General features: G+C 44.5%; 2 protein-coding genes across 2 annotated transcripts; both read left to right on the top strand.

Moving 5' to 3' along the window:
• The first annotated feature begins 614 nt into the window (after positions 1–614).
• Positions 615–4437, top strand: LOC122945252 (nmrA-like family domain-containing protein 1). Its single transcript, XM_044304272.1, has 5 exons — positions 615–912; positions 1436–1674; positions 1832–2081; positions 3330–3520; positions 4130–4437. The coding sequence occupies exons 1-5, from the start codon at positions 873–875 to the stop codon at positions 4307–4309; spliced, it is 900 nt and encodes a 299-aa protein (XP_044160207.1). The 5' UTR covers positions 615–872; the 3' UTR covers positions 4310–4437.
• Positions 4438–13875: 9438 nt separating this feature from the next.
• LOC122945038 (nmrA-like family domain-containing protein 1) lies at positions 13876–18673 on the top strand. Its single transcript, XM_044303854.1, has 5 exons — positions 13876–14028; positions 15822–16060; positions 16498–16747; positions 16900–17090; positions 18433–18673. The coding sequence occupies exons 1-5, from the start codon at positions 13989–13991 to the stop codon at positions 18613–18615; spliced, it is 903 nt and encodes a 300-aa protein (XP_044159789.1). The 5' UTR covers positions 13876–13988; the 3' UTR covers positions 18616–18673.
• Positions 18674–21490: the final 2817 nt, after the last annotated feature.

Below are 21490 nucleotides of genomic sequence, written 5' to 3'. Positions count from 1 at the left end.
CACACAGGATAGCATTAGATACACAGCTCAGCAGACAGTATCACACAGGATAGGATTAGATACACGGCTCAGCAGACAGTATCACACAGGAGAGGATTAGATACACAGCTCAGCAGACAGTATCACACAGGATAGGATTAGATACACAGCTCAGCAGGCAGTATCACACAGGATAGGATTAGATACACAACTCAGCAGACAGTATCACACAGGATGGGATTAGATACACAGCTCAGCAGACAGTATCACACAGGACAGGATTAGATACACAACTCAGCAGACAGTATCACACAGGAGGGGATTAGATACACCGCTCAGCAGACAGTATCACACAGGATAGGATTAGATACACAACTCAGCAGACAGTATCACACAGGATGGGATTAGATACACAGCTCAGCAGACAGTATCACACATGAAAGACTTAGATATACTGGGACTAATATCTCTGAATGTGAGACCACCTCCACCCATAAATGGAGACCCAGATCCACCACTAGAGCTGGTCAGAGGTGGGGCTGTGACAACCTGACATTCTTGAGAATGGGACTGTTACTGCAGTATCGGGGGGGGACGTGCATACAGTGCGGGCAGCTGAGGGAGGATTAGAGAAGGCACGTCGTGGGCGTCTGCAGTTTGTAGCTGTATACCTGGTGCCTTAGTAAATACTGGACGGAGGTTCTAATTGGCTGGACCACTCTCAAAAATGGCTGCACCCTTTGTATACAGAACCTGGGGATTATTAATTCAGCTGAGTCACAGGGATCGACACTAAGGCAGTAGACGGCGGAGGAGACGACTCTCAAAACTTCTCTACAGACCCATCTGTTTGCAGCATTTTCACTACTGATCCCCCCCGAAGCTAGCGCCCAATGTCTGGGAAGAAGGTAGTCGTGGTCTTTGGAGCGACAGGTGAGTTGCCCTGCTCACCATCTTTTGTTACAGTGTATCCGTGTGGACTCTAGGCAGTGTATTAGGTCTGGTCTACATAAATATTAATTTTAACACTTATTGACAGCAAGCAGAGATCTTGAAAGGAAAAAGATATTAGAAAGTTGCTGAACATTTTGGTTTACAATGATTGTAAAGTACATGTCCATCCTGTAGCACCATTTAAAATAGGTTCACAATTAGGTTAAAAGGATTGTCCAGGCGATAAAATGTATTTTTTAATAAATAAATAAAAATAATAAATAAATAAAAATTATAAATTCCAGAGCCACCACTAGAGGGAGCTCAGGAGCTTACTGCATATGGTATATGTATGCAGGAAGCTCACTCGAGTGGTCGCTGCAGGAAACCAGAATTTTAGCTTAGAACTAAAGTTGTAGATCGTAACAAACACTTAGCTCATGGATGTGGCCCATATATATGGCCGCAGAAGCATGGTATGTTTGTATTTACACTTTTCTTGTGTACTAACCTATATTTGCAGGAGCCCAGGGCGGATCAGTTGCTGCAGCGCTCCTGGAAGATGGCACCTTTGCCGTCAGAGCAGTGACTCGAGACAGCAGCAAACCGGCATCTTTGAAGTTGAAGGAGGCCGGAGCGGAGGTCGTGTCCGCAGATCTGGATGATGAGAAAAGCCTGGAGGTCGCACTGGGCGGAGCTTATGGAGCGTTCGTGGTCACCAATGCATTTGAAGGCGCTAAAAAGGACAAAGAAGTCATCCAGGTGTGTGGGGAAGATAAAGAGGGGAGGTGGCCGTGTTTTACAGAAGCAATTAATCATGACTTCGTGAGGAGCCTCTCGTTAAGGTTCAGTACAATCATTCAGCAGTGATATGAATGAGGAGTTCATCTCTCTATGTCCTGACCCAATTCTCTTCCAGGGAAAACTGGTCGCAGATCTGTGTAAACGCCTGAACCTGGAGCTGGTGATCTACAGCGGACTAGAAAATGTGATGAAGATTACTGGGGGGAAACTGGATGTGCCTCACTTTGATAGTAAAGGCGAGGTGGAGGAGTATTTCCGACACATTGACTGTCCCATGACCAGTGTCCGTCTAGCCTTCTACTACGAGAACCTGCTGCATGCCTTCAAACCAAAGAGGAGCCAAGACGGGAGAGTGTTTCTTTTAGGTAAGAAAATAAGGGAAAATGTATAAAGGATAAATATACAGTAATGGACAATACTGCTCTAATTTAGAAGACAATATACTACTATAATACTGCTCTTATGTACAAGAATATAACTACTATAATACTGCTCCTCTGTACAAGAATATAACTACTATAATACTGCTCCTATGTACAAGAATATAACTACTATAATACTACTCCTATGTACAAGGATATAACTACTATAATACTGCCTCCTATGTGCAAGAATATAACTACTATAATACTGCTCCTATGTGCAAGAATACAACTACTATAATACTGATCCTATGTACAAGAATATAACTACTATAATACTGCTCCTCTGTACAAGAATATATCTACTATAATACTGCTCCTATGTGCAAGAATCTAACTATTATAATACTGCTCCTATGTTCAAGAATATAACTACTATAATACTGCCTCCTATGTACAAGAATATAATTACTATAATACTGCCTCCTATGTACAAGAATATAACTACTATAATACTGCTCCTATGTACAAGAATATAACTACTATAATATTGTTCCTATGTACAAGAATATAACTACTATAATACTGCCTCCTATGTACAAGAATATAACTACTATAATACTGCTCCTATGTACAGGAATATAACTACTATAATACTGCTCCTATGTACAAGAACATAACTACTATAATACTGCTTCTATGTACAAGAATATAACTACTATAATACTGCTCCTATGTACAAGAATATAACTACTATAATACTGCCTCCTATGTACAAGAACATAACTACTATAATACTGCTTCTATGTACAAGAATATAACTACTATAATACTGCTCCTATGTACAGGAATATAACTACTATAATACTGCTTCTATGTACAAGAATATAACTACTATAATACTGCCTCCTATTTACAAGAATATAACTACTATAATATTGTTCCTATGTACAAGAATATAACTACTATAATACTGCATCCCATGTACAAGAATATAACTACTATAATACTGCCTGCTATGTACAAGAATATAATTACTATAATACTGCTCCTATGTACAATAATATAACTACTATCCCCTATCCCCACTAGTTATTCTTGTACAAGAATATAACTACTATAATACTGCCCCCTTGTGTCCAAGAGTATATATACTATAATATTATGGTATAATATAGTTTTATAGTTGTAGCACAGATTTTGCGCAGTGTGCATGACACAGAATTCTTCTTGACCATTCTGTTATTCCAGGCCTCCCGATGGGTGATGTACCTCTGGACGGGATAGCGGTGGCAGATTTGGGTCCTGTAGTTGTCTCCATTCTGAAATCCCCAGCATGCTACAAAGGAAAGAACATCGGGCTCAGTGCAGGGAAGTTACTGGTGGAAGAATATGCCGAAATAATGTCCAAGATTACCAAGAAGATTGTCAAGGATGCCAAGGTGACAGTGACCGCAAAAGAATCTAATATATTTTGACAACATAATATACCAGTAGTAGTCCCCAGTAATATACTAGTATAAGTAGTAGTGCCCAGTAATATACCAGTAGTAGTGCCAGTAATAGTAGAAGTAGTATTGCCCTTTAATATACCAGTAGTAGTGCCCAGTAATATACCAGTATACAAGTAGTACTCCCCAGTAATATACTAGTATAAGTAGTCATGCCCAGTAATATACCAGTAGTAGTTCCAGTAATTGTAGTAGTGCCCAGTAATATACCAGTAGAAGCAGTGGTGCCCAGTAATATACCAGTAGAAGCAGTAGTGCCCAGTAATACACCAGTAGAAGTAGTAGTGCCCAGTAATATACCAGTAGAAGTAGTAGTGCCCAGTAATATACCAGTAGAAGCAGTGGTGCCCAGTAATATACCAGTAGAAGTAGTAGTGCCCAGTAATATACCAGTAGAAGCAGTAGTGCCCAGTAATATACCAGTAGAAGCAGTAGTGACCAGTAATATTTCACCAGTACTAGTAAAGGCCATCGCCATACCACCAGGATCTCATTACTTTTATCCAGTCTACACAGTTTCCTATGCTTCATCTTCTACAGATTCTCCCTGCTGATTACGAGGCGCAGGGCGGGGCGCACAACATGGCCAACATGTTCCGATTCTACATGATGAGACCTGACCGGGACGTGCAGCTCACCCGCAAACTGAACCCCAAAGTCAGGAGTTTCCAGCAGTGGAGTGAGGAAAACGAGGAGGCGTTCAGGAGTGGATGCCAGTAAAGCCCTCACACCTTCACAGGATTACTGCTACTTTAACCCTTTTATAGATTTGATGTTTTATTTTTTTTTTGCTAATACTTTAATTTCCCCTGTATGGATCACGTAAACATTAAAGTTCTGGAAATCTGGCATGAGCACAAGCCTCTTCTGTCAGCTGGTAGAACAGCAGGTGAAAGTTTTTTTTCCTGGAGTGATAAGTATTTTGATTTTTCTTTTTGCTTTTAATTTGCTATTAATTGTATTGAAATATATTCACATGAAAAAAGTCCTGGGGTCCCAAAAACAGCAACTTGCAGATTGCACTGTGACCCATTCGGTTTAATGGCTGCACTGCTACATCGCACTCTTTGGTCGTGCAACTGGTATTGCTGCCAAGATCACACGTAGCCCCAGCTTAAAGGGGTTTTCTGGGTTTCCAACTGGGCTGCTGACCCGCCTGAATTACACATACCCTGCCTGTGGAAGGTGTGATATGAGGGCATGTTCTGTCAGCGTTAGAGCTGAGCTTTTCTGTGCAGGTTGAGACATGTCTACACAGTAGCAGTGCAGTCTGATGAAAGCACTGGAAGTGACAGGATGGCAAGTGCAGTACAGTGCGGCTCTACAAAGGAAGTGAAGGATTTGGAGCTTCGTTCCGTGATTAAATTCCTTGCAAAGGAAGAAAAGAAGCCTAAAGAAATCCATGAAAGGAAGATGATGTACATGGTGATGAGGCACCTTCCTACTACCAAGTTAAGTTTTGGGCCAAGCAGTTTACATTCACGTTCACGTTCAGGGCCACCTGCCAAAGCATCTTTAGAGGAAGTGTGCCATAAAGTGGAGGCCATGATCTTGGAAGATCGTCGGGTCAAAGTCTATGTTATAGCTCATGAATTACGCATTTCAGTTGGCAAAGCTTCCAGTATCATTCATGATGTCAAAGGTCAGTTCCCACGAATGTTGACACCTGAGCCAAAAACTTGTCACCAGCAATTTAACCAAGGGAATTTAGACATGCTCAGAAAAAATCCAGGAGACGTCTATTCTCGAAGTATTACGGGTGATGAAACACGGAGACCAGACAAGAGTCCATACAATGGAAGCACAAGGGGTCACCAACCCCCCAAAAAATGTCATGTGCAGCAGCAGTCAGCTGGAAAGATCACGGTAACAGTTTTTTGGAATACAGAAGGCATTTTTATTACTACAATTCATGCCACGGCTCGTATACTTACTATTTTGAAATTGTGTGGGACCCAGGAACTGCTCAGGAACCCAGTGACATGACGCTCCTCTCCTGAAAATCCTTCTTCCACCAACGTCACCTCCTTTACCAGGGTTCTGGCCTGGACTATGGATGAGACGTCAGTTCCGCTGTAGACGGGGCCAGAACTAGCCCTCTCCCCGATGCATGTGCTACAGAGGTGGATTCAGGAGTCTGCAGAAGAATCTTTTTCTTGAATCTTTTTTGCAGATTTTAAATATTGTGTGTGAATGTAGCCTTGAGCTTAGGATGAATTCACATGGGACATTTTAGACTGCGGGTTTTTGTGGTTTTGTGATGCAGGTTATACTCTTACAGCTTGAGGTGAGTAAACCTTCTAAGGCCTCTTGCACTAGTTTTTTCTTTTACCGTTTTTGCAGATTCCGTTTGCGGTCCGTATGCGGAACCATTCATTTCAATGGTTCCACCCAAAAAAACTGAATGTACTCCGTATGCATTCCGTTTCCGTATTTCCGTTCCGCTGAAAGATTGAACTTGTCCTATTATTGCCCACAAATAACGATCCGTGGCTCCATTTAAGTCAATGGGTCCGCAAAAAATACGGATTGCATACGGAACACATCCGTATGTCATCCGTTTTTTGTGGATCCATGCTCACTTTGCCCATGTGTATACTGTTAAAATACATTACTGTGGGGGCGTGGCTTGGCCGTCCGGCAAGATGGCTGTGTAGAGGAAGAGCTCCGCTGCCCTGATTCATCAAAGGAGCCTCATTAGCACGGTGTCCGGGTCCCATGGGGAAATCATTGCCCTCTAAGGCAGCCCGGCACCTAATCTGAAGACTCACAGCATAGCCGCTTACCTAGATCGCCGCACTGCTGCTCCGACTGCTCCTGGGGGCCTGAGGCGCGAAAATACAGCGGGCGCCATTACGGGAGGTGACGGAGGTGAAGCTCCCCTGCTACAGCGCTCTGCACACAGCGAACCACAGCAAGTAAGGGGCTCCCCCTTATCCCCGCTGGCCGAGGAGTTTATCTACAAGCCGGATACACAGGCGTGGGCATTGGGCACAGCCGGACAGTCACAGGGGTGTGAGTTCACTGCGGACATGCCACCAAAGATGGCGCCTAAGCGGAATAATGCCTCAGCCACACTGACACAGCGCAGGAGGGATTGGACTGAGCCTCACGATGACCCCCTAGATCACCTCCAAACCAAGGGGAGAAATGATGGGGAGGATGTCCCCTGGGATTTACAATCCGACATGAACGAGGATACTGATGATGGTGTCCTGCAGCTATTGCAATCCTCAGCCTCTCTACAGAAGTCATTACAACACCTCCCTACTAAGGAAGATTTTAGAAATCTAATAACAGAAGTAAGAAATACGTTTAAAGCTGAAATCTCGTCCTTGCGTCAGGACTTTCAACAGATTACGGCCAGGGTGGATTCTCTGGAAACTGAACATGACGTCACCCGCAAGTACATTGCTCAGCTCCAATCTACTATATCGAGATGCTCCCAGGTTGTCCGGGATAACACCAGGCACGTAGAAGACCTTGATAACAGGGGTCGCAGACATAATATTAGAGTGCGGGGCCTGCCTGAACCGGATTCCGAAAAAAAATCTACATGAGGTCCTGAATGAGTTATTTAATACTATATTGGGATCCCCGCCGACTCGCATTATTAAGATGGATCGTGCCCATAGGGCCTTACGCGCCAAAAATGCGTCTGCGCAACCCCGAGATGTCATTTGCCGCGTCACAGACTTCCAGATGAAAGAAGCTATAATGGCCAAGGCCCGTACACTTTGGGTCACTGACTTTCATGGGATACAAGTGCAACTATACCAGGACTTATCGTGGCTAACCCTGCAAAAGAGACGCCAACTCCAGCCTCTCTTAGCCTCCATGAGGCAGAAGAAAATTCCCTACCATTGGGGATACCCATTTGCGCTTATTGCTAATAAAAATGGGAAAGCCGTACCTCTGCGAGCCCATGCAGATTTGTCCACTTTTTGCGCAACATTGGGGGTCTCTGTGCCTCCTATTGATGATTGGGAGGTTCCTGGTCCGCTGCTGGCACCCTCCCCAGTTTGGAGCCAAGTACGAAGCAAGAACCGTAGGTCCCTGCCAGGAGAAGAACCCAGGGGATCCACATTGAGAGATGAACTGACCTGATCTGCTGTGACCTGAGTAGTATCATATTGCTCGTCTCCTGAATCTTATGTCGCTATGATTGGCGGCTGATGCTCTTCACATGTTCTTAGTGCCTTATTGTTCAAGTGAAACATCTTGTTGGGCTTCTTCGGAGCTCGGTTGATATGCCTATTGTTTTAACAATGTTCTGTTCTCTATGCCGGGTGTGTTCAACCATGTCACCACAGGGGGGATTGATCCTTTTTGCCCTCTTCCTCTCCTCTGTTCTCTCGGGAACTGAGGAAATGAGACAGGGCCATATCATATGTTTCAGGCCTTCTCTGAATACCCCCACCTGGACGTCGACGTCCAATGTTTGGATTATTCCTGTTAATATCTTCTTTGTGCTACTGTCTTATGTGTTCCCCTAAACCCTCATGTGTCGTGTACCCTATTATCTGTTTGGTATGTCTGATGATATTGACCGTGTTTTTTTTCAGGTTCTCTACCGGACTGTTTGGAGTGTGGTCTCCTGGAGGACTGTCTTCTACATTCAGAATAGCAAGTACATGGCTCAGCCAATCTTCTCGCTATGATTAAGTGTATGTCTTTAAACGTCAAGGGCCTGAACTCCAATGTTAAGAGGAGACTGGCCCTGACGGAGTGCCGCACTCAAAAAGCGGAGATAGTCTTCCTCCAGGAGACGCACTTTGATGATACGGGAACATTTAAATTTGCTAAAAGGACTGTTCCAAAGGACTTATTCGGCCTCTAGTGGGAAAAAAAGGGCTGGAGTAGCAATCCCCCTATCTGCTAATTGTCCGCTTCAAGTGACTTCACAGATTTCTGACCCCCAGGGTCGTTATATTATCTTGCAGGCCACCCTACATGGTACTCCTCTTGGGTTATGTAATCTTTACGCCCCGAACTCCAAACAGATTTCCTTCCTCACTAGGGTGTTCACTAAAGTATCTCATTTACTCCCGGCAGCACTTACTGTGGGAGGCGATTTTAATGTCTCTTTCTCTGAAACACTAGACAGGCAGGCGTTAGCAGCAAAACCCCCTTCCAGGGAACAGGCTAGGCTTTCGCGTCTTTTTAGACGGTTGGTGAGGTTTGCGTTGTACGACCTATGGCGAGTGAATTATCCCACGTCTAAGACGTTTACGTTTTATTCACATCCTCATAGTACACACACTCGCATTGATTACTTCCTAGGTAATGTTCCCACAATGTGTTTAATTATGGACGCTGATATAGGGTCTATCACATGGTCAGACCATGCGCCAATTTTTTGGATGTTAAGCACTAAACATCCAATCACTAAGGTTTGTCACTGGCGTCTGAATGAGAGCCTTCTCTCTAACCCGCTATCTAGACAAAAATAAAGGTTGGGGCGGCACTGCAGTATATCAATATCGGCAGAGTGCCAGCTGCTGTGAAGGCGATCCCCCTTTTACGCCTTGGATGTGCTGTGGAATTTTTCATACTAACCCCATATCTAGGCAGAACCTGCAGGAGGGTCTATCGGAATATTTTCGTATTAACCAGCAATCAGTCTCCTCTGTATCCACCCTATGGGAGGCGCATAAAGCTGTCTTTAGAGGTAATTGTATAGCCATTGGTTCCAAATTGAAAAAGGATAGGAACATACAGTATTGTTCTATCAAAAAAGATCTGGAAAGCTTGGAGGGCCAGTTGGGATCCCGCAATTCTTGTCACCTTTTAAGGCGCATACTTATGTTGAGAGCTAAGTTGAGAGACCTGGCATTGGTAAAAACTGATAAGTTACTCTTATATTCCAGGCAACGCTATTATGCTTGCGGGAATAAATCGCATACGCTCCTGGCGAAGCAATTGCGGGATTCTACTTTAGCAAATAAGAAAACCACAGAAATAAGATAATAATGCACTTAGTAAAGTAGATGAAGCATTATATATGGACAAAGTCCTCACTCTGATATGATAATATCTGAGACACTTAGTCAATATATTTTGATCAAAACACATCTAAGCCCGCCTACCAAGCGCCAAGGTGGTCTCAGGTCAGGCGGGTCCTACGCTAAACCTATCTAAGCCATTGGGCTCCTATGTTCAGGAGCGCAGACGCCGCACACATGGTGTGCTGCTCCTAGTCACCTCCATGTGCATGAAGCAACCAATGGGAGGAGGAGCAAGCACAGCCATATGTACCACCTAATCAAGGCGCTCTATTGGATAGGAAGGGCAAAAGTGCAGAGGAATGCTACTCCCAAGATAAAATAGGTGCGCATTCACACTTGAAGGTGCCACTCCCTCAAGCAAATACTACAGACAAAAAAATTCCACTGAAAAAACTAAGATAAAAACATCCTGCACGATATGATACAAATGCGCGGATGTCCCTGGCCATATTATTGAAGAAAACCACAGAAATAAGATAATAATGCACTTAGTAAAGTAGATGCAAGCATTATATATGGACAAAGTCCTCACTCTGATATGATAATATCTGAGACACTTAGTCAATATATTTTGATCAAAACACATCTAAGCCCGCCTACCAAGCGCCAAGGTGGTCTCAGGTCAGGCGGGTCCTACGCTAAACCTACCTAAGCCATTGGGCTTCTATGTTCAGGAGCGAAGATGCCGCACACATGGTGTGCTGCTCCTAGTCACCTCCATGTGCATGAAGCAACCGATGGGAGGAGGAGCAAGCACAGCCATATGTACCACCTAATCAAGGCGCTCTACTTTAGCAAATACCCCGACTGCCTTGAGACAGGCTGATGGCACCATCACGTATGATCCCAATAGAATTATGGCCATTTTCCAGAAATATTATAAAAATCTGTACTCTCTTCCCCAGCAGGTCTCTAGGGATCCTGTACGGCGACAGGAACAGTTCTCCTCCTTCCTCAATGTAAGCTACCCAAATTATCTAGTGACCTAGCAGCTACTCTTAACATTCAGATTACAGCTGAAGAAATATCAGAAGTGATAAAAAGCCTTCCGAATCGTAAGTCTCCTGGGCCGGATGGTTTGCCGTACTTTTATTATAAAACATATATAGACACCCTCCTCCCCTATATGGTCAAGGTTTTTAATTCTTTCTTGGAGGGCTCTCCTATACCAGACACGATGCTACAATCTTTTATCACCCTCATACCTAAACCAGAAAAGGACCATATGGATTGTGCGAACTATCGTCCTATAGCCCTCCTTAATTCAGACTTAAAGATATTTACGAAACTTTTGGCGAACAGGCTTGTTAGTCTGCTCCCAAGTTTGATTCATAAAGACCAAGTTGGCTTTGTGTTACACCGCCAAGGGGGTGACAATACAAGGAGGACTATAGATCTGATAGAGGAAACAGCAGGCGTTAGTATTGGGCCTAGATGCAGAAAAGGCCTTTGATCGCCTGAGTTGGCCTTTTATGTTTTCTACATTGCGATGTTTTGGTGTAGGGGGGCCCTTCTTGAATGCTATACGAGCCCTTTATACCCGGCCTTTGTGAAAACGACATATGCTCAGTCGAACATGATAACTATTCAAAATGGAACGAGACAGGGTTGCCCGTTATCCCCCTTACTCTTTGTACTTTGCATAGAGCCGTTAGCGGCGCAAATACGGGCCCACCCTGATATTCAAGGCGTAGAAGTTAATAAAGTGACCTTTAAATTATGGCTCTTTGCGGATGATATTCTTCTGACGCTGACTAATTTACTTCGCTGCCAAATTTATTCCAGACGATAGGGGAATATAGAAGGTTTTCTGGATATAAAGTTAATACGTCAAAAACGGAGGCATTGTCTATTAAAATCCCCCCAGATATACTGAGTACCTTGCAAAGTAATTGCCATTTTAAATGGAACGATACCACCCTCAAATATCTGGGAGTGAACTTAACAAAGACGTACGGCAACCTAGATACTCATAATTTTGTTCCACTTTTCCAGGAGCTTAATGCACTTATGACTAAATGGATGCCCTTGCCAATCTCTTTATTGGGGCGCATTGCAGCGGTCAAAATGACCATATTGCCCAAGTTACTATATGTGATGGAGACTATTCCAGTCCCTATACCTAAGAGGGATCTGAGAGCGTTACAATCTTCCATCCTTAGGTTTGTCTGGAATGGAGGAGGCATAGAATCTCTTGCAGTACTCTCAATGCCCTCAAGTCACAGGGTGGTCTGGGGCTCCCCGATGTAATGAAATATTACTGGGCGACGCATTTGCGTCGTATCCCGGCATGGTCTTCCCTCCCGGCATTCTCTAGATGGATGGAGATTGAGAAGCTATGGTTGGCCCCTATTCATCTCAATGCCCTTTTATGGTCATCATTATCAGCCGATTGTACTGCCCAATTGTTGGGTCCTATGTCACTTACATATACTGTTTGGAAAAGCTGCAAACAGAAATTTTTGTTTGCATCTGATAAATCCTCCATGACCTCGTTTTTATTCAATCCTGTGTTTCCGTTAGGGATGCAATGCACGTCTTTTAAGCCATGGTTTTCTAACAAATTTTTTAGATTTGCTGACATAGTGGAATATTGGACTCTTGAGATTATACCATTTGATTTGCTTAAGGAGAGATACAAATTGCCTGAATCCTCTAGATGGCAGCATTTGCAAATACGACATTTGCTTAGAACCATATTTCGTGATACAAAGGTATCTACTCCGACGCAGTTTGAGAGATTGTGTAAACTTTCGACCTCCACTAAGGGTCTTATATCAGATATATATGTTCTTCTCTCAACCCCGGAGTCTCCTCAGATTCTGAGGCATACGTATATGTCCAAGTGGGAGAGATACTTAGAAAAAGAAATATCGCCAAGTGATTGGCAGCTTATATGGTGTAGAGCAGCAATGTCATCCACTTGTGTGACCTTCAGGGAGAATTCATATACGTAAGCTTTTGATGTTCTGGTACCATACACCCCAGATGCTCAGACACTTAAATCCTACTGTTTCTGGTACTTGTTAGAGGTGTGATTCTGGCCAGGGGTCTCTATTTCACATCTTTTGGGACTGTCAAGCCATATTCCCATTATGGACAGAAGCCCAGCACCTTTTGCTGCAGCTTTTTGATACAACATTTTTACTGGACCCAAATATGTTTCTACTGAACATGCCCCCAATGGTATTAAAGAAACCAGTACTTTGCTTAGTACTTCATATCTTGTCGGCAACCAGACGCCTCATAGCTAAATATTGGAAGAGACAAGACATACCGTCTAGACTTGACCTGTTTTCTAGTATCACGGAGGTTAGACGAATGGAATATTTAATCGCGCTCATCAATAACACGGTAGACAAATTTAAAGGGGTTGTCCAGGTTCAGAACTGAACCCGGACATACCCTTATTTTCACCCCGGCAGCCCCCCTGAGCCTAGCATCGGAGCATCTCATGCTCCGATGCGCTCCCGTGCCCTGCACTAAACCGACTGTGTGGCCGCCGTATGCGGATCAGGGACCCATGCACTACTTTTTTTGCGGTGCGGAGGCACGGACAGAAACCCCACGGAAGCTCTCCGTAGTGCTTCTGTGGGGTTCCTTGCCTCCGTTCCGCACCGACCTTCCAGATTGCGGACCCATTCAAGTGAATACCAGCAATACGGGCCTGGCCAGCAGACTGTTGTGTGCATGAGCCCTTACCAGTTAAAAACCTCTTACTAACCGCATGTGAGTTTTTTGGCACCTGCTGCATTTTCTGCTGGTTTTTGCACACAGCAGGGGCATTCTCTGTCAGCGCAGGGAGGAATCAAAGACCTTTGTACTACGTGGTTGTGTTTTTCTGTTAGCATTTTCTTTGAGGTGTTTTTCCCCTGAACAGAAGGTGATGGGTAAATTCTGCGAAAAGAAGACAAAAAGACAAAAAACTCCAGGAGCAAAAGAACGCCTGTGTGTCCTGCATTTCATTTTTCCCATAGACCTGCAGTGAACATCCAGAGTCGGTGTCTTCTGCTACATGTGAAAGCAGTCTAACACATTTCAGAGTATAAGGCCTAGTTCACACTGCGTTGTTTGATCAGTGATTTCTATCAACGATTTTGAGCCCAAACCAGGTGCAGGTCAAAACCACAGAAAAGGCGCAGATTTTTTGCCTTATGTCTGTGTAGCCTCCACTCCTGGTCTTAGCTCACAATCACTGATGGAAATGTCAGGTGTGTGAACTAGGCTTGTGCATCCTTAATCTACCTGAAATCAAAATCAGCAGGCGCGCCCAAAACCTAAACAAATGAAATTCCTTCCTCATGCTGAGTCACTGGGGTACGGCTGTAGTATAAGGAGGCAGCGCCTGATCCTTGTACACAAACAGTCCTACTAGAGCTGCACAGATCCACATGGCGGCAAAGAAGATTATCACAGTGTTTGGAGCCACAGGTAAGAGCGAATAACACTCACTGGCATCCTGCCAGGGCTGCAGGGGAGGCCATCCTGCCAGGGCCCCACGTCTGCAGGGGAGGCCATCCTGCCAGGGCCCCACGGCTGCAGGGGAGGCCATCCTGCCAGGGCCCCACGGCTGCAGGGGAGGCCATCCTGCCAGGGCCCCACGGCTGCAGGGAAGACAATTTTTCCCAGGGCCTATAGCTTCAGGGACTGCTATTCTGCCTGGGTTCCACAGCTGCAGGAGCTGCTATCCCTCCAGGGCCCCATGCAGTAAGGTATACTGCAGCTCCAGCGGGTACAGAGGTTGCAGTTGCACTTGGGTCTTGGTACGTAACAGTTTGGACAGACATTTGTCTCCAGGGCACAGGAGCTGCACGTCCAGTGAGAACATTGGTCGTGGTGTGGACGTTTAGTAGTAGTAGCTGCACCAGGGCCCTGCTGTCACTACTTCTGCCTTACTTATGAGAAGCTGCACATTCAAGGGTTAACCTTGCAGGAGGGAGCTGAGAGGACCAGGGTTTTGGAGGGGGTTGTAGATTATATAAACACAGGCAGCTACTTGCAGAGTTCACCATGCTGCAGAGCGATAGATGATGCTCACGCTTGTACCCTAAAATTGTTGGGGTATTAGCCCATTACAAAATCTGTAAGAGGGGCCCCCAACTACCACACGCCATTTATAATCCTGTGTCCCTCAGACCCCAGGTGAGTACGACCTGCTATAGATCTGGCTATGCTGTGACTTTTTGTATGATCCCTAAACAAGGGATCTAAGCATGTTTTCAGTCCCTTTCACACCATTTCATTTCATAGAGAATGTTCTGATTCACATCACTTTAAAAAAAAAACAGCCTGCGTCCCTAGTAACAGAGACACGGAACACGCTCACAAGAAATGGGGCGTGCCAGAGCTAGCTGAGATTCTGAGCTTGCTAAAAGAACTACTTCTACACCGCTTTTAAAGGTTCTAGGAGCCTCCTGTGTATCTGTTAGTGTTCCTTATCTGTTCTGTGAGCTCCAGAGCTGAAAGCAAACATAGTGGGAAGTAAGGCAAAGGACTTCACAGCAGTACAGTGCTGGCAGATTCTACAGAAGTGAGACACCTCCTGCTTCTGATTGAAATGCATCTAACTGTGCAGCCGAAAACAGGCAATAATTTGGCTGAAAAAACATTATGGGAGCCCAAAAAGACACACTTCTTCAAAGTTATGATTGTAAAGCATCATGCAAAAATTTTTGAAAACTATGGTCAGCTTTAAGATGCTGTCTACGGCTGTCTACGGTCAAAAGAATGAGACGACAAGACTCATGGTGGTACTTAAGTCTTCCCCTTCTGACCCCAAATGGCAGAAGATTCCTTTTATTAGCAAAAACCTGGGTGTTACCCTTACACCTAAGGTCCCATTCACTGTTATTGTAATAATATAATGTTTTTTACAAAACTTTAATAAAAAAATATCTGATAAAAAAAAAAAAATAAGGTCCCATTCACACGACCGTAGGCAGTCCATGCCCGTATTGCAGACCACAAATAGAGGGTCTGCAATCTCGGGCACCGGCCGTGTAAATCCCATATCACGGATGCAGACCCATTGGCTTGAATGGGTCTGCGATACATGAGGAATCTACATCCCGCTTATACCAGATATTGCAGGCTATGAATATATGAAATTTACAGAACAGCAGTATTTAAATAGAATTGAAAAAGTAATGGATCCCCCGCCTGAGCCGTTTCTACTGCTCTGTATATACAGGAGGGGGCTATTCCCTAACATGTTAATTTTTCAGGCTCTCAGGGGGGGTCTGTCGCCTGCGCCCTCTTGAAAGACTGCACCTTTGCGGTCAGGGCAGTGACTCGAGACACCAGCAAACCGGCAGCTGTGAAGCTGAAGGAGGCCGGAGCGGAGGTCGTGTCCGCTGATCTGGACAATGAGAAGAGCCTGGAGGCCGCGCTGGGCGGAGCTTATGGAGCGTTCGTGGTCACCAACTTCTGGGATCACTTCAGTAAAGAAAAGGAGGTGAAACAGGTGAGGCCTGCAGTCACTGGCATATCACTGGGAACTTTTCAGAAAAATAATCTAAACTTGCAATACCACCAGTGACCACAAGGCGCACAGATTGCAGTATGGTTTTTACCGTGTAATTTGTGTACTACACTGGGCAGGAATCTTCTATACCATGTTTATTACACTCTATGAAGCTATGATACATGGGGGTTTACATCAGATATGATATGAAAGCCCCTGGGGTTGGTATTGGCCCAGGGTGCAGCAGATAAGGAAGCCAGGAAGGATATGCTTGAAAGGGACCTTGTGCACTTTGAGTGAACTGGTTTGTACAGGACTCCAGGGGTTAACCTCTAGAGATGTTCTTGGGGGTTGTCAGAAGAGTCACTCCTGATTCTCCATGACTCCCCCTGTATTCTCTATGGCTTCAGATTACCGCAGAGCTTTTTTCGTTACAGGGCAAAGTTATCGCGGATTTGTGCAAACGCCTGGGCCTGCCGCACGTGATCTACAGCGGACTGGAGAACGTCAACAAAATGACGGGGGGGAAGCTGGAAGTTTTGCATTTTGACGGTAAAGGGGAAGTGGAGGAATATTTCCGACAGATCTCCTGCCCCATGACCAGCGTGAGACTCGCCTTCTACTTTGAGAATTTACTAACTGTCATGAAACCACAGAAATCGAAAGATGGCAATAGCTACGAGCTGGGTGAGACTTCAGCACATGCTTGGGGTCTCCGGGGGGCATTTATTGGGTGTAGCAACCAATCAGAATGCTGGGAATATGAAAAGCGTCCTGTCATTGGCTGCTAGGGACACCAAGGAGACTTATTTTTATTGGTTCTTCGTTTTTTCTTGCAGTCCTTCCGATGTGTGACGTCCCCATGGACGGGATTTCTGTGTCGGATCTGGGGCCAGCAGTTCTCAGCATCCTGAAGAGTCCAAAGGATTATATAGGGAAGGACATCGGACTCAGTGCGGAGAAACTGACGGCAGCACAATATGCCGAGATCATGTCCAAAGTCTCCGGCAAGGTCATCAAGGACGCCAAGGTGAGGCCATCGCCCCTCGTGTCTGGGGAGGGGAGGATTGCATATCATTACATAAAAGTGACCAAGAAGGAATGCGGACCAGTTTATGTAGAATACAGGGCGGTCCATCAGCCCATAGAAGTGAATAGAGCCATGGACCACGCACGCCCCCACTTCTGTGCTCACTGGGGTCCCATCGGGCAGACCCCCAGCTATAACACAATATAATTTGGATAGGTGCTAAATACTGTTCGTGGGATAACTAAACCTATAGCATTAAAAGCGCAATTGCTTTTTTTTGCCACTAGGTGGCAATCTGTATACAGGAGTATAGGCTCCTATTGGGCTAAATAGGAGCTGAACCCAGATTGCCCCCTAGTGGTAGAAACTGGCAGCTGAGATGATACAAGTATGGGGAGGGGGGTGTCTGCAAAAAATCTAAAAACGACAACCGATTTTCTTATTTTTTTTTTAGATAGGCAAGGGGATTTTACATTTTGCTTTAACATTTTAGTGAAGCTTCTTTTTTTTCTTGCTTTATTTTAGTCCCATTATGACACTCTAATTCTTCTATAATACTCTGCAATACTTCAGTATTGCAGAGTATTATGCCTGTCAGGACCTCACAGGAGTACTAAGTTGGAAGACCTGGGGACCACTGTTAAGCCACCAGCTGCCATGGCAACTATTTTGTCAGGGTTATAGATGGAGCCGCTGCATCTATAAAACAGATGGTGGTTCAGCATTGACTGCGGCATCTAAGGCATACCTGCCAACTCCCCCGCATCATCAGCAGGCTCCCAAATGTACAATGAATGGGGGGTGCCTGCGTCAAGGGGATGACATACATTAAAATGGGCACTGTTTGTGAAAAAGGAGCATGTGTATGCCAAAAAAACATACAAACTCAGGGACGTCCCGGATACCTCTCTCAGAAAGTTGTCAGGTATGATTAAGGGGTTCATTGGCCAGAATCTGAATTACCCAGCTTTCCCGGAAACAGATATAGCTGACATATAGCTAAAATGTTTAAAGTTGTTTTTTTTCTTCAGGATTTTGACAGGTCATCAATATCAGATGGGTAGGGCTCAAACACCTGGCGCCGTCCACCAGTCAATTGTATCGGGCAGCCACCGCGCCCAAAGCTATAAAATGTATGGAGCTGAAAGCAGACGGCGCCGTACACACTGTAGTGGCCATGCTGGGGTACTGCAACTCTGCTGAGATTCAAATGAATGGGAGCCGAGCCGCTGTATGCTGGGGGCTACAGAGTGTACATCTGCTTCCACCTATCCTCAGGATAGCTCACAACATCTGTAGACCAGAGAGCTCCTATAATATTGCTTTTTTTCTTGTCTCTCAGATTTCTCCTGAGGTTTATGAGAAGCTGCCCTTCCCTGGGGCACAGGAAATGGCCAACATGTTCAAGTTTTACCTGATGATCCCCGACCGGGACGTGGCGCTCACCCACAAACTGAACCCCAATACCAAGAGCTTCCAGCAGTTTCTAGAGGAGAAGAAGGAGGCTTTCATCAAGGACTTGTAAACTGGGGGACGGATTTATTTTTGCAAATAAAAAATAAAAAAATAAAAAAAAGGTTTCAGAAAAATCTTCGGGTATATTTATTATTATTTTGTATGAGCTGAAGTGACATGACAGAGACGGGCTGACCTCACAGATCAGACAGTGACTTAAAGGAACGTTCCAGGCAACACTGAACTCTAGGCTATAATTAGTGCAGACTCGGAGCGGGCGGAGAATGACCCAAGGATTCTGTCCTGCGTCTTGCACCGCCCGCTCGGAGCCTGCACCGGGGCACACCGGCGGCTAGTGCACTTACTATGGACCCCTGCAGGGAGCCAGCCCAGGCTTGGTCAGTCTCATCACCCTTAGGCTAAATGCACATGATCAGGATTGCGTGCGGATTTTCCGTGTGGAAAATCCGCACTGTCGGTCATACACATTGTACTCTATGAGACTTTGAAATTCTCAAGCACTACGGAGTGCTTCCATGGTGTTTCAGTCCGTGCCTCCGCACCGCAAAAAAAAAATAGAACATGCTCAATCAAGTTGAATGGGTCTCGATCCATCCCAGCCGCTGCACGGAACGGCCGTGTGCATGAGGCCTTAAAGTCTTACTTGAGCAAGGCCCAGTACTGTTAAGTGCTTCAGGCATCTGCTTTGTGAACGGTCATATTTTTCCCGTTGCAAAAACCAGCAGTAGTCCGCCATCGTGTTGGGATTCCAGTGGCCTTGATACCTGTTCTCCATTGTAGAAATAGCTTTATGGAACCGCTCTCCATGTTCGTCACTTACGTGTCCCAAATTGGGTGGGAAAAAGTCAAGATGGGAATGTAAGAAATGCACTATTTACTGACATCCGGCAGCCAAGTTGTTCATGTGCTGTAAGCAGGTTGTCCACTAATTCAGCAGAGTTTGCAGCTCGTCTGTTCCCAAGGAAGTTCTGCACTACGAGCACAAATGCATCCCGAGCTGCAAGACGCACTCGCTTTGTTAGATTCTTGCGCTGGTCATAAGTAGTGTATTTGCCACATATGTAGCAGAAATTGTCTGGATCGTTAACACATTTACGTTTATCCAGAGTGATAGTACTATAACAGATCACTCTATCCAAATCTGTCCAGCTTGTATTATATACTTACTGCTGACATCGGCCTGAGTGCATCCGAACAGGTCTGGACATGTCCATTGGAATATCTCCATTAATATTATAACTGAATAGGCTTTGCATGTATAACTTAAACCTTTAAGGACCTCCACCGTACATGTACGGCAGAAGTCCGGTCCCCAAACATGGCGCCCGCTCGCACGTGAAGCGGGTGCCATAGCCGCCAGGTTTCTGCTATTTTAAATGGCAGAGACCCGCGGCACATGTATGCGATCAGCCATAAGGCTGATCGCATACATTTTATCTTTCAGATGCTGTGGTCAAATGTGACCACGACATCTGTGCAGTCCGGAAGCAGAAGTCATGCACTTCTGCTCCAGTAACAGTGTTCCCCAGCTGAGATCGGGGAACCTGTTACATTGATATGATAGGCTGAAGCCTCAAGCAGGCTTCGGTGCCTATTAGATGACTATACCAATACAGGCCACTAGGTGGCAGCATTGTATTGGTTTAGTGTAAATGAGGTGTCCAATGGGGTCTATATAGACATCAATGAACACAATTGTCACCCAAGATGACTTAAAAAACAGTTAAAAAGAAAAGTAAAAAAAAAAGCTCTTGCACATATATATATATATATATATATATATATATATATATATAAATAAAAAAAATATATATAAAAAAAAAATAAAGTTCAGATCACCCCCCTTTCCTTAAAATAAAAATACCTAAACAACAAAAAAAATAAACATCATGGGCATCGCCGCGTGTGAAAATTCCCATACTATTAAAATATAACAGTATTAATTGCATACGGCAAATGGCGTAACGGGAAAAAAATTTAAACAGCCAATTTGCCATTTTATGTCACTTCACCTACCCAATAATTTTTTTAAATAAAAAGAGATCAAAAAGTCGCACACACTTCAAATTGGTATCACTGAAAAAAACATATCGTCCCGCAAAAAATGAGCCCTCACACAGCCCCGTACACATAACTAGAAAAAAGTTATAGGGGTCAGAATATGGATATAAAAAAAAATAACACATTTCCTCAAAGGTTTCAAAAAAAATTTCAGTATAGAAACGCAAGAAAAAAATTCTACAGTGTGGTATCGTTGTAACCTTACTGACCTGGACAATGAAGATAACAGGTCAATTTTACCGCATAGTGTACAGTGTAAAAAAAAAAAAAAAAAACCTTTATCAGAATTGCCTTTTTTCCCAATTCTACCCCATATGGATTTTTTCTCCCGCTTCCTACTGCATGGTATGCAACCGTAAATAGTGCCATTAGAAAGTACAACTTGTCCCGCAAAAAATAAGCATGTGAATATGAAAATAAAAAAGTTCGGACTATGGGAAGGCGGGGAATGCAAAAATTGAAAATCCCAGGGTCCTTGAGGGGTTATAATCTAGACGTGTCAGGCAAATTCCAAGTTCATATTTGGAATCCGGGCGCTCATTTTAGTATAAATCACATGTTTTTATCTCAGTAGTAAAGTCATTGTTGCGCGGTGTTATTAGCGGCTGTCGCACTGCGAGTTCACGCTTCAGCTAATTCCAAAACCAGTAGTGAAGATCCTGAATTTATAACGGAAGGATTTCCTCCTGTTCTGTCTTTTGGCTCACAATAAATGATGGAAATGACTGACCAAATAACTGAAGTGTGAACTCTGCCTTTGGAAGGACGAGGCCAATTCCAGCCATTCTGGATTGTTTAAAATTTTACACAATAATGGCCGTTCAGGTCATGTGAGTAAAACTTCTCATGTCAATCAATCACAG

Source organism: Bufo gargarizans, chromosome 8, assembly GCF_014858855.1.
Source record: "Bufo gargarizans isolate SCDJY-AF-19 chromosome 8, ASM1485885v1, whole genome shotgun sequence".
Classification (NCBI taxonomy): domain Eukaryota; kingdom Metazoa; phylum Chordata; class Amphibia; order Anura; family Bufonidae; genus Bufo; species Bufo gargarizans.
Note: the sequence above shows the minus strand (reverse complement) of the source record. Positions and strands in the feature narration are given on the sequence as shown.

Coding starts and splice junctions, on each gene's coding strand:
- LOC122945252 (XM_044304272.1), top strand. CDS start 873: ATGTCTGGGAAGAAGGTAGTCGTGGTCTTTGGAGCGACAG. Junction 913..1,435: donor CGTGGTCTTTGGAGCGACAG/GTGAGTTGCCCT, acceptor CTATATTTGCAG/GAGCCCAGGGCGGATCAGTT. Junction 2,082..3,329: donor CGGGAGAGTGTTTCTTTTAG/GTAAGAAAATAA, acceptor CTGTTATTCCAG/GCCTCCCGATGGGTGATGTA.
- LOC122945038 (XM_044303854.1), top strand. CDS start 13,989: ATGGCGGCAAAGAAGATTATCACAGTGTTTGGAGCCACAG. Junction 14,029..15,821: donor CACAGTGTTTGGAGCCACAG/GTAAGAGCGAAT, acceptor TTAATTTTTCAG/GCTCTCAGGGGGGGTCTGTC. Junction 16,748..16,899: donor TGGCAATAGCTACGAGCTGG/GTGAGACTTCAG, acceptor TTTTTCTTGCAG/TCCTTCCGATGTGTGACGTC.